Raw genomic sequence first — 12,581 nt, 5'->3', positions numbered from 1 at the left:
TGTGTCCCCTTTGGGAAGAGGAAGCACTGTGGCAGCTCTACTGAGTTTGGAACTTGTGAAGTGCAGGACAGGAAAGACCCATGTGAGAGGCGACTGTTTAGCCCATTCCGCTATCCACCCTTGCAATATGCATGGCACGGTCACCAGAAGTGCAGCTGTGGATATCTAATGGCTAACAACATACGCCCATATGACTGACCCCTTCCATCCTACACTTCAGGAAGGAACTGAAAACCCTACACTTCAAAAAACAGCTCACCAATCGCTGGTTGTTCCGCCTGACTGTCCGCCCCCTACCCCCTCCGGAGATCAGCCTCTCCCCGCTCCCTTTACCCATTCCAGTTACTTCTGCTACCCATGCCACCTTACCGGTGGTGTCTTCCTATGTACAGAGCTTTGTTCCTTCAAAGCTAGGTTTGAGCTTTATAAATTGGCATGCAGTGATTATAACGAATCCCATTACAACGAACTGAAAATAACGAATTCCAAAATAACGAATTTGGAGCTAAACTAAAAAAAAAGTGGTTGGGAGTGGGGATAGTGGTTTTGTGGCTGGGGAAGTATTAGGAACAAAAAAAGGTTTTTTTTGTGGGGGAGCCCCCAAAAAAACAACAAAAAATTAATTTGTTATTTTGGAATTCGTTATTATGGTATTAGTTATAATGAGATTAGTTATTTTGGATTCGTTAAAATCACATGTAACCTTACAATCGCATGTGCAGCCTCAACCCCCCCCATGCTAATTTTTCACAAAAATATAACCGTATATTCTGTTAGTTTATGAATGTACATCGGTCATCAGGGATTTCGTACTTCATAATGCTTGATGACATCTGCAAACCAACATGAGGTTTTTTGCTTTGTTACTTACACTTCAGAAGGATGCTGGCCCACCATTGATGTTGAACTTCTAAGCCTTTGGAATAATCTCTTGAATATCCTCTTGGATCCTGGCCTCCCACACCCAATCGCCTTCAGCCTCCGCCCGCTCCCAGCACTTGCCTTGCCCCCCACTGGCCTGTGCCACTGCATGCCTGCACTTATTTATTTATAGGCAGCTGACCTCTCACCTATGCACTTACTGCTGCTCACTCCCTGGCACTTACGCCCCCACTCCTTCATCCCTTCTCTTTCTCTGCACTTGCACATTCTAAATGCTCACAGGGCCTAGTAGGTCTGCCTCTATCTTTCAATGTTTGATTTTCATTCCCATGTTCCCTCCTTGCTGTCCTGTGGGCGCTTTGAAACACAATTTACTTGATGGCTAAGCGCCGTACATATGCTCAAAAAATAAATGTGGACACCTGGGCGAAACGACATCCTCATGCTTCAGAGGCGATTGTAGGACAATGAAGGGCCCTGCCGGTCTTCTGCCCCAAACTCTGCCTGGGGCAGTACGGGCAATGCAGCTGCTAGCCCTGGCTACCCTTGGGCTCAACCAAAATGGTTGACAAAATCACATGGAGTGGACACTAAGAAAAGCTGACACTAAGACCATCAAAGCAAAGTTTGCAGCTGGAACATCAATCAAAACGCTGAATGCAGCCAATTTGGCTTTCATATTTTTACCGTTGATCAGTGTAAGCAAAATGTTACTATCAGTTCAGGCTTATTTCTACTGCTATCAAAAACAGGAGCCCCTTTGCAGACCCAAGTGAACCTTCAGTCCATTGTCTGGGAAGTTGGCAAATGGTCACCTCCGGCCACTTCACAAGCTTTGGGTCTTTACAGGACCCACTGGTTTGCACCTTCCGCCCCCTACTCACCCTTCAGAACAGTTCATTTGTTTGCACACAGTCACACTCTTTGGGGCAGGCCTCTACAACCGGTTGTTTTGGACTTACAACTCCCATAATGTTCCACCATTGGCAAGGGCGTCTAGTGCAGATGGGAGTTGTAGGTCAAAACATCTGGAGAGCCAAAGAGTACAGACTCCAGCTTTGGGGGAACTGAAGTGTCTTTAAAAATTGCTCCGAGATCATCAGTAACACCACGATTATATTGGTTTCATCTATCTCTTCCGGTCTAGCAGCACATATAACCGCCCACACTGAAACACCAGACGTACCTCAACACCTCTGCCACTAGCATAGAGCGACTACCAACGACAAAAATTCAGTACAGCCGGCCACACATCGAATCTCTCAACAAGAGCACTCTATCACAACCTCCAACAGCGATCTTTTCGGGCTGCTTAGTCGAGCCTAGCCAGCCACCCAAGTCCTAGACTGGCAGAAATGCACACACACATCCTAACCTAAACCTCTAGAACTTTCCAGCACACTGACTACGGTCCCCAAGGGCGTTCCAATACAGAACAAGTGCACTGAGGCCATATAAATACGGAAAGAGCGCTATATAAATAACCCAATACAATACAATACAATACTACTTCATGATCTCTGTTTCTTGCTCTTTGGGATTGTGTATGCCGCCAAACCACCAAGAAGAGCACGATAAGCCCAATGTGATGACTGATTGGCTGCTTTGCAGCATCGGGCAGATGCCCAGTGATGTATGTACATTTGAGGGCTACGCAGGCAATTGATGGTTTTATTTCCACAGATGAAGGGAAGAGGCCAAAATCAGCTCCATGTGCAAATCTCCAGGAGTCTAGGCCACCCCGCCAAGTTCCAATGTCGCCTCTGCCGGTCGCGCGCACCGTACGACCCCAGCCCCCGCAGACTCTGGAGGGGCTGAAGTCTGTGTACCCCGAAGGCGGTGAAACCGAGCGCTCGCCTATCCAGAACAGCCCCTGGCGGGAGTCTAGCCTGGACCAGCCTTACCAGAAACCCCGGAAGCTGTCCATGAGCTCGGGAAGTCAGCCAAGGTAGGTCGCATGCAGCCTCTATGTTTGTTTCATTCATTCATTCGCGCTGTGAGTTTGTCAGGCATTATCCTTGCAAACACTTCACTGACTAACCAGCGGTCGAAGTGGGCGGGAACTAAAGGGTACGACGTTCCCTTAGTTCTTGGGGCGATCCATGATTGTTCCCTTTCTTTATGTAACCCGAATTGCCGTTCTAGGACTGCAACGTTTTTTTTTTAAAAACATCTCCCCCTACTGGGGATTAGAACGTGAACCTTGCCGATAACCAGCAAGTGTAACAGGTCACTGTGCTATTTTATATGCCTGGATTAGTGTTGTTTTTTTAATAGACTGCTTGGGCCGTAAATTGCATTCCCAAGCAGCCAACAAGCCCAACGTGGCAGTGATCTGCGTATGAATTGCTGTAGGTGCAGCCTTGATGGCAGGTAATGGGAGGGGTGTGTCTGGCTACAGACATGCACATGGCGCTCAAGTGGTGTGAATGGTGGGTGACTGGAAAGAGAGCCTGCATTAAGCCACATGCCATGGGGAACAATGACACACAAAATGGTGGTCATTTAAAAAGCATTTTCGTGCACTGTGCTTTCTTCACTCTTGCTAGAACTGCTGTAAATCACTGAGTCACAGGCTGGAGTGGAGGAAGGGAAGGACCCGGTATGGGGCTTGATTTGGGAGGGTGACAGTGAGTTTGGGGTGAGGGGAGCAGAAAAGGGGGTGGGGGGGGAGGAGAGAGAGAGAGAATTTGGTAGATTGGCCTTTGTGTGTTGTATCCGGACATTATCTGATTGTATTGGTGTTGTGGGAGAAGGTAGAGTGTACCCGAAAGAGATGGATGGAAAGCTTGGAATTAATCATAACCACTGGCAATTCCTTTGGTCTGTCTTCCATTGCTCCATATTTCAGGCAGTCTGTGCCATTCCATAAAGGCACCGGGGCAATTTAGATTGTAGATGCACGCCATAACTGCATTATATCACTCAAGAGAACCAATCGTATGCAGTTAAAACTGCTAGTTAATGCCCCCCCCATGCACAGGAAGACAAGCATTATTACACTTCTTTCAGCTTTGTTGGGAGTCATCGGGGGTGCAACTTTACTACCTAGGTGCACGATTTCTGTGTGCATTTGTGTGCGTCAGTGTGTATATTAACCCACAAATGGGTGCAAACACATACACACACGTGTCTGTGTGTGTGTGTATGTCAGTGTGTGTATATATACCCACAAGCACAGTACGTGCAAACACACACACTATCAAATGCACACGTGTGTGTGTGTATGTCAGCATGTGTATATGCACCCACATACATCGTGGGTACACACGCACGCGCATGAAAACAAAGTGTCTACATCCATTCCAGGTTCCCTAATATGTGTAGAAGATAAGCTTGCACTGATGGAAATGCTGTGCCTGTTCTGAGTGTGAGGATAACTCTCCCACTGACTGTAATCGACCTGTTTTATATGGAAGGGAGGCTCGTAATGCTTTGCTCCTTCCGCTGTGTGAGGTGGAAGATTGCATTGCTGGCAATCTTGTCCCAGTTCTACGTGTGAGGGCAGCTTGCATTGATGGTGCACATGATGTACTTGTGCTCTGCTATGATGGAGGCTTGTCCCGCTCTTTCCTGTGGTGCAATACGTGTGGGTGAACTGAGGGATCCCCTTAGAGCTTCCACTGTGGGTACAAATGCCACCATGGATGGCTTCTGCTTTTTCCCCTATCTTATAATGGCACTCACCTGCACTTTTCCTTACTCTCTGCAGCAGTCCAGCAGTGACACCGGTTCTGGGTCGCCCGGAGCTACCGAGAGGGGACACTTCACCATATCCGTTCCTTCCTATCGTGAACATCACCGTGCAAAGCTTGCAGGGCTCCTCCAGTGCACCATCAACACCAGAGATGCAAAGCCGGAGGGGGCAGTCCCAATCAGTCAGGTATGAGGTGGCTAATAGCAAGATGTATGACCCAATTGGAGTTGTATTGGAAGTCAGAGTAAAAATGGGCTTTTGCGCTGCCGCCCCATTGACGATATGTTTTCACTTACTTTCTCAGGATTCAGAGCCCTCGCGACCCATCTGAGAGCCGCGGCCGCAGCATGGTCCCCCGGAGACGAGTCACGGAATTCACTGTCACCGTGCCGGACTACTGCTTCCCACACGCCAAGCTCAGCCACCAGCGTTCCAACCCCACGTACAACTCCAGTTCAGAAGACAGCAACTCGGACATCTCCAGCATCTCGCATGCCACGTCTACAGGCGGCACCAGTCCTGATATGACTCCTCCCAGGACTGCCCGCCACTTGCCACCCAGGCAACACTCCCCAGTCTATTTGAATCGACCTTTTGGTGAGATGGATGCCCCTACCTTCTACCAACGCCCCCAAAAGCTGATACCCCCTGGTTACTTTGCCGCTGTAGAGTACATAGAGAGCCGGCCACCTCAGTCTGCTAGAAGAGACTGCAGCCGCACACGGACACAGTTGACAGTGGCCAAGTCGGTCCCCCACCTGTATGACGAGGAAATGGCACAGCCCAGGCCACAGAAGGTCATACCCTCCAAAAGCAGGATTGTGCGAACACCATCTATAGAGTGCACAGGCCGGGCGCTAGCTAAGGTGGTCGTTTGTGAGGAGCTGCAGCACTGGCATGACCGCACCCGCCTGCGCAGCTCTGCGCGGCCTCACTCTCTGGACCGGCAAGGGGCTATCAAAGTGCGGAACCCAGCAGGGCGAGGCATGCCTCTGGCGCGTTCGATGACACAGCGTACTCAGGTAATTCAGCCTGCTCTTGCCGTAGAGAGGGTACAGTATTGAGAGTTGCTACAGACTTTTATTAAAGGAAAAATGCGGTTGGGGAAAGGCCTTGCTAGTCGTGACGCTAAGAGGGGATTTTTCTTAAAGGGGCCTGTCAGGAGGTCAAAATAAAGATAAGTTCACAGTTGTGTCAAAACCCTAACTCTTGCCCTCCCACTAATAATTAAATGCAAGGTGCAAAGGCTTGTTCCCCATAAGCTAGCTTGAAGGTTGAGGGGCATGGTTTAGACTCCATGTTCTTTCATCCTTTTCCTCTCTGCAGGAATCCTGTTTGGGTAGTGCTGTTGCCCAGTCTCTATGTCCATTCAACCCTTGCTGAGAGGAGGTGTGGCCTCGGGAAGATAGGATGTGGAGTGGCTTTTAGTCTCCAATCCCAGTCCACCCTTCATGTGTGAAGATATCAGTTTTGGCGGTAGAATTGCTTTCAGTTTCCATGCTTGTTGAACCCAAGCTTATGAGGTGTCATAAGGATGTGACGTGGCTTCTAGACTCAATGCCATTTCGACCCTTCTTGCACGAAAGCTGCCATCCCTACGGTGCAGGATTGATTCCAGCACCAAGGGTCCATCAGATCGGTGATGCTGTTCTTTTGGGCTCTGTCTCCCACTTAGAGAGGCACCCAACATCGATGGGTCTCTAAAAAGTCACGCAATGTTCATGGTTTCACATTAGGGGAAACCCAGCACGTGATCATACCTCACCAATCCATGAGCATATTGTCTGTCCAGTGCTGTATGTCTACTAAAAGTGTTGGGTGAAACGTGTATGATCCGTTTTCCTCTCTCTATCTCTGCCTCCCATCCTCTTTGCCTGACTCTTCCTCTCTCTCTTTCTCTCCCCCTCTGTCCCTGAGTCTCTAAGTCTCTCTCTCTCTCTCTCTCTCTCTCTCTCTCTCTCTCTGCTTCTCTCTCTCTCCATCCATCCCTCTCTTTCTCTCGTTGTCTCCCTTCCTCCTTGTCTGCCTGTCTCTCCCTCTCTCTCCCTCCCTCTCTGTCTCTCTCGCTGTATCCCTTCCTCTTTGTCTGCAGGTCTCTCTCTCTCTCTCTCTCTCTCTCTCTCTCTCTCTTTTTCTCTTTCTCTCCCCCCTCCCCCCGCAGACATGTCTCAGCATAGGACAAAACTATCAAGACTTTGCAACAACATAAGTCACATTTACTTCCCCATTCTTTTACTTCTCCTGGCTTTCACTTCATCACTACATGGGGAGTCCACACGGACCCCTCCTTTTGATCTCATAGTCTACCCCCCACCCCGCTGTCCCTTGACCCCAACCCTAGCCTTTAGCTAACTTAAGCATGTGCATTTCCTGTGAAGATGCAGACGAAGTAAAGGCATGAAGAAGTAAATATATTGTATTGTAGTCCCCATGTATATAGCGCTATTTCCCCATTTGTATGGCCTCAATGCACTTTGTGGTTGGAACTCCCTCTGGGTAAATGGAGGAGTGAAGGTAGACTTAGTAAGTGTAGGGGAAGTTTTATAGGCAAAGTAAAGAGGGAATACCGAACTAGCAGCACACTTTGCCTCAGTGTTAGTGGGAGAGCACACCAAATTGTCACTTTGCCATGTGTGGCGAAACTTCTTCCAAGCCTCTGAATTTTAAAAGGGTGATAATTCAAAAATAAAACATTTGGGGATGTACAAGCACACTGAAAAATACCTTGTAGCTGGCACAAGACTCACCTGCAAAGCGATATTTCTCCTCTGCGAAATGTGCAGTGACCTTAAATGTAGCTTAAGACCCTCCTGAGTGGGACCCAACTCCTAGAGCAGGTTTGGTCTCAGACGATTTCTTTTTCCAACCCTCCTGTTTTTCTTACTGTTTCTTGGCATTTCAAATCTGCTCCCGGTGTGGGTGAACACCTGCAGGGGTTCAAAGGGCAGCCCGGAGCTGAGTAGAGCACGCGATACGGGCTGAGGCCTGTCCTTTAATTCCTGGGATGTCAGCAGCTCTACGCCCTACTGAGCCAGACCACGTGACAACACCTAGGCATGTTTATCCCCTGAAAACAAAACTGCCGGGCTCCTGACTAACACGAGCCCATGGATTTAAGCAGCTGTGATGTTAATCACTCGCAGACAGTATCGGCCAGGAAGGTTAAGCCCGGGCAGGTGAGGGCTGGTACTTTTGCAGTCGCTGCTCTCTATTGGTCAATACCACTTAAAGCACATGAGAGGTAGTGACTGTCAGGTTTATTTTAGAAAGATGCCCTCTAACCACCCCTGTTACTCAAAGCGCTGTATAGACGAGAAGACTTTTTTACATGCTGTTAATTTTCTCTTTATTTCTGCCCAGGTTCCACAAAGGCATGTGCTGCGGCGGACGGCAGAGGGCGCACCGCTGCAATGGTATGACCCGAATGAAGCCCAGATAATCAGCCAAGTCTAAAGGTGCACTTGGACGGTGCGCATCCGTTGTTCCAGCACTGCCATAGTGCCCAGTGGCGCTATCGGGGGAATCGTCCAGGGGAGAACTGAAACTGGAACCCGTTCCTCTCTAGAACTCGAGTTGAGCTATTCTGGTTAATGTGTGCCCACTGCCTGAAATGACAACGTGAAATGGCTGCCCTGAAAGCCACATGAGTCTAGACCTTAACCAACAGAAGGTCCTTCAGGCACATCTGTGGACGCCTTGAGCTAACAACTGAAACTGGGAACCACATTGATCTGGTCCTAGACAACCTGAAGTTGCTTCTGGCACATCCATAGCCACCCTGTGCTTACAATGTTAACTAAATCCTAGAGGCTACGATACTTCAGACCGAAACAATCAGAAGATCCTTCAAGCACATGTGTGGATACCGTGACCATACAAAGGTAAACAAAGCCTGGACCTCCAATGTATTGAACCTAGACCACAATGGCCAGAATAACCTCCAGGGACCTAGACCACAAGAAAAACATTAGAAGGTCCTTCTGGCATAACCGTTGTACCCTGCTTGCCAAAACCCATCGGCATGGCGCTAACCGTAGGTGAGCCGGGACCTGCCGCCACCTTACTCCCATGACATTGAGCCTCGAAGTGGCGCGGCCTCCTCCTGCCAAGGCTGCTAGCTGATGAATCATTCGCAAATGTGACCAAGGATTCTGGGGGAATCTGTGACGTGCGTGTGTTACAGAGGGTTTGCAAAACCCAGTTGACGTCCTGGAGATCGGGATTGGTTGTGACATGTTGTCACTTTAAAAAAAGAAAAAAAACTTTTTTTCAGTAATGTGTCCATATATTTTAAACATTTGAACAATTTTATTTATTATCCTGACCCACGCTGTCCTCCCTTAGTGTTATGCTTTCGTTGCAGGCACTGTCTTAGACTGTCTCTCTCTCTCTCTCTCTCTCTCTCTCTCTCTCTCTCTCTCTCTCTCTCTCTCTCTCTCTCTCTCTCTCTCTCTCTCTCTCTCTCTCTCTCTCTCTCTCTCTCTCTCTCTCTCTCTCTCTCTCTCTCTCTCTCTCTCTCTCTCTCTCTCTCTCTCTCTTCCCCCCCCCCTCCCACCTGTGAGGTAACTTGGAACTTGTTACAATAGTGAACAGTCCAACCTGCCCGCGTTAGGGGATTTTCCAAAGCTATAACTGTTTGGCTTCCTTGCATCAGTAAGGGCAGTCAGCTGGTACCCTTTTTTTCCTCCATGCTGAAAGGAATCTATCCTTCCCCGCTAAGAGCCTATCTGTCCTATGAAGACTTTGAAAGTTAATACATTTTGCAACTCCCATTGACCTGTGAAATGGGGGTAGCCAAGTGGCTCTCTGGGGGACGCCCTGAAAACCTCTGGGGGACACCCTGGACCCCCCACCCCACTTCTCAGCCGTCAACTCCCATTTCCCTCCCCCCGACAGCCCGTCCCCTTTTGCGGGCCACGCGTTCCGGAGAGGACTTTTCACACTATAGTACGCGCAATTGCTTTTACCGGTAATGCTTGGTGGGTACCCACCTCTCGCTGTTCCAACAGAATACATTACAGATCGAGAGCCGCCCAGGCTATTTTTATAAAATACCTCCTGGTGGACTTTTGAAGTTGTCAAAAAATACAAAGTGGAAAGTCCCGCTGTGTGGGCGCCATCTTACAGTGCAGCTGGAATGCATTGTGCGTATTCTGTTTATCGCCATGCTTATTACTGTCACCAGCCAACCCTTGGCAATTAAGTATTCGTAGGTGGCAGCATGTCCTCTCTCTACTTTACCTGATGCCTTTTACAGCTCTACAGGGCAAATGTGCTGCAGGATTGGCGATTCGACATATTGCACCCAAGGGCACCATAATGCTAAAGGTGGTGTGCCAGACATTTATTCTCCCAATGCCTGCTTTTCAGTATTGAGAACTTAAAAACAAAGCACCTCATGCTGTAGAATGTTATTTCTGGAGCTTGTATCTGTCTAGAATCACATGCTTTGTATAGTCCGCCAACTAGTGGTTGAAAAACATGCGATGCTTACTGATATGTAATATTTGTCATATTCTCCCAATACAGACACACTTTCAGTTGTTTGATTGGTCCCTGTGGACTGTAATGGGTTGACTTTGTAAATTCATTTGTTCTGGGTGCACTTGTTTCCACATTATAAAACAAACTGTACAGACTCCAGAACACACCCTGAACAACTCTTCCCCCTAGAGATATATCCAATCATGTGCCTGGAAAGGTAAACATATGGTAGTGTAACCACATGACTTCATGTCACTGAAACACCATTGTGTAGTCCTGCATGCTCAATTAACAACTCACTGCAATCTGGGAATTGTAGTTTTGGCGTGCTTCACTGGTGACCTGACTTGAAGTAATGACGAAAAGCCTGGGACTGGAAATTAACCTTTCTGGTGACATGGGGCAATGTGGTTGTTCGCTGTAAAAGAAATGGTTATTTTTGTCATAAGGCACTGCATCATTGCCTTATTTCCTGCTGTTATATCTCGGCTGGAAATATAGACAAAATAACAAGGAATTTAGGCAAGAGTTTATCCAGTCTCTTATGTTATTTCCTATGGAATTGTTTGTAATATAATCGCACCACCACATTTGTACCTTCAAAGAACCCTTTTTAAAAACTGATATGCAGTGCATTACGAAATGATCTATTTTGATGGTTTTATATTTCGTAAAATAGAGAAATGTTAACCTTTGTAAAGAAAGTGTGATTTTTTTATAAGGAATATTTTTGTACTAGTTTCTGAAAGTCCCGGCTGAGTGCCGCCAACTGTTGTTTAAGCTTTGAGGAGCTTTTTCTCTTACCATGAGTGGTGACAGTCAATGATCTGGCTGTGTGGTGATCTGGGTGCCCAGGGTTACACATTTTTCAATCAATCCCGCCGCACACATGAACATGCATAGATTCAATAGCTTCCTTGCTTGTTGCTTGCTTGCTGGTTGCTTGCTTGCTTGTTCATAGCTCCAAGTTGAATCAAGTCACTCTTGGTATTTTGTGCAATTTCATACGTTTACACCACTTTGCCAAAGGAGCCCTTTCCCCTCTAATTTAAATCAGAGCACCCTTTCTTATAGCTTCTGTAAAGCGCCTATACCCCTGTGTCCTACTGAAGCGCTGAAATGACAGGTTAAACTGTTTGAAAGTGTCTTAATTCTAGTGATGTAGCAAATCTCTACCAGCTGCTGGGATATGCGTTCACTGTGCAGGTCACAATTTGAGCAGAGCTCTCTGGTCCTTTTATCCAGTAGAAACACGCACGATTACAGCGCTATTAGTTAAGAATTGTTGCAGTAACATGCGTTAAACTAAGACATTGTTACCATGTCTTTACCATGTGAATGCCCTTTCTGTCACCACTCTTCCACCAGTGCCACATATTTGGCATTTAAACATTTTTTGAGTATTCAAGAAATTAGTGTTGTAAAATGTTAAGGCTACATGATTGGAATTCATAAGAGGTTTTCCCATAACCCTGTAAGTGGTAGCTTTTTACCACAGAATCTTAGAAATCCAAACATTCTGAAAGATATACCAAATTAAGTAATTGAGCGATGCAGACATTTATAAAGGCCAGAAACAGTCTGTTTTACTGGAAGGTGTTGACATCTGTAACAATATTTGGTCAGACTCCAAATTCCGGCCATCACGTTTAACACTATTTATAGACATTTGCTGTACTATTCACCACTAAGTTTTCCCCTTCCAGGCAGACATTTAATACCCCCCGCCCCCCTCACAAAAGGAAGGGGAATACATTGTGCCTCTCTTGCATTTCGCTGTGATTGGTGACAGTGAATGCAGCTGATTTAAGTTGATAAAATACTGGAATGATGAGTGATATATACAATATGCACAGACTACTGTGTAGTTATCACACTATTAATGTACACCCAATTACTAGCCTGTCTTCCCTTTTTGTTCTGTACAGACCTTTTCCGTGTTTGATGTCTGCTGTGGATGTGAGATGTGTGTGTTAATGATTGTAAATTATTGCGGAACTTGTGTTGTATGTTATGATAAAATGTCCTTTGCGTAGAGCGAAAGAAACTTGTCAATTAAATAAAAACGTGACATGTTTTTTGCACCTGTAATCTGAAGCATCCCGAGTTTTGTGTTTTCTAGGTTGCAGTCTCCAAGGGGCTTGTTTCAAGTCTTTCTTTACTAGTGATTTTTCTCCATTATTTGATGATGTTTTGGCAAATGTAGCTGTATGTAGAAATCACTACTAATGCCATGCCACCGAAATAGCTTGATGGCAAGGAAACATCTACATTGTATCCACATTGCACTCTTTTTTGCGCTTAGAATGGTTTATCAGCAATTTAAGCACTATAAAAAAGAACTCAAAACGGGAGCATAACAAACCAATGTACTGCCCAGTGGGTGGATCATAATGAAGACTGGCTATCCACTGCAGAAAAATAACAGAGTTAAAGTATAAAGACAGGCAATGAGGTCAAGAAAATAAGTAACTGGGCATGAAAGAGTCTGCTATGCTGATAATAAATTGTTTAATCA

The 12,581-nt window shown here is 46.7% G+C and overlaps 1 protein-coding gene across 2 annotated transcripts in view; it reads left to right on the top strand.

Moving 5' to 3' along the window:
- Positions 1-12,154, top strand: part of INAVA (innate immunity activator) — a 129,063-nt gene extending 116,909 nt beyond the window's left edge. For both annotated transcript variants that reach the window (XM_069633532.1, XM_069633531.1), the window contains exons 7-10: positions 2,566-2,830; positions 4,595-4,765; positions 4,884-5,601; positions 7,940-12,154. In XM_069633532.1, the coding sequence (XP_069489633.1) occupies positions 2,566-2,830; positions 4,595-4,765; positions 4,884-5,601; positions 7,940-8,032 (1,247 nt within the window). In that variant the 3' untranslated portion in view covers positions 8,033-12,154. The remainder of the gene's footprint in view (positions 1-2,565; positions 2,831-4,594; positions 4,766-4,883; positions 5,602-7,939) is intronic.
- The last annotated feature ends 427 nt before the right edge of the window (positions 12,155-12,581 follow it).

The sequence above is a fragment of the Ambystoma mexicanum genome, chromosome 13 (assembly GCF_040938575.1).
Source record: "Ambystoma mexicanum isolate Mex_15411 chromosome 13, UKY_AmexF1_1, whole genome shotgun sequence".
Taxonomy (NCBI): Eukaryota; Metazoa; Chordata; class Amphibia; order Caudata; family Ambystomatidae; genus Ambystoma; species Ambystoma mexicanum.
The sequence above is the reverse complement of the archived record's forward strand: the minus strand, read 5'-3'. Positions and strand labels throughout refer to the sequence as shown.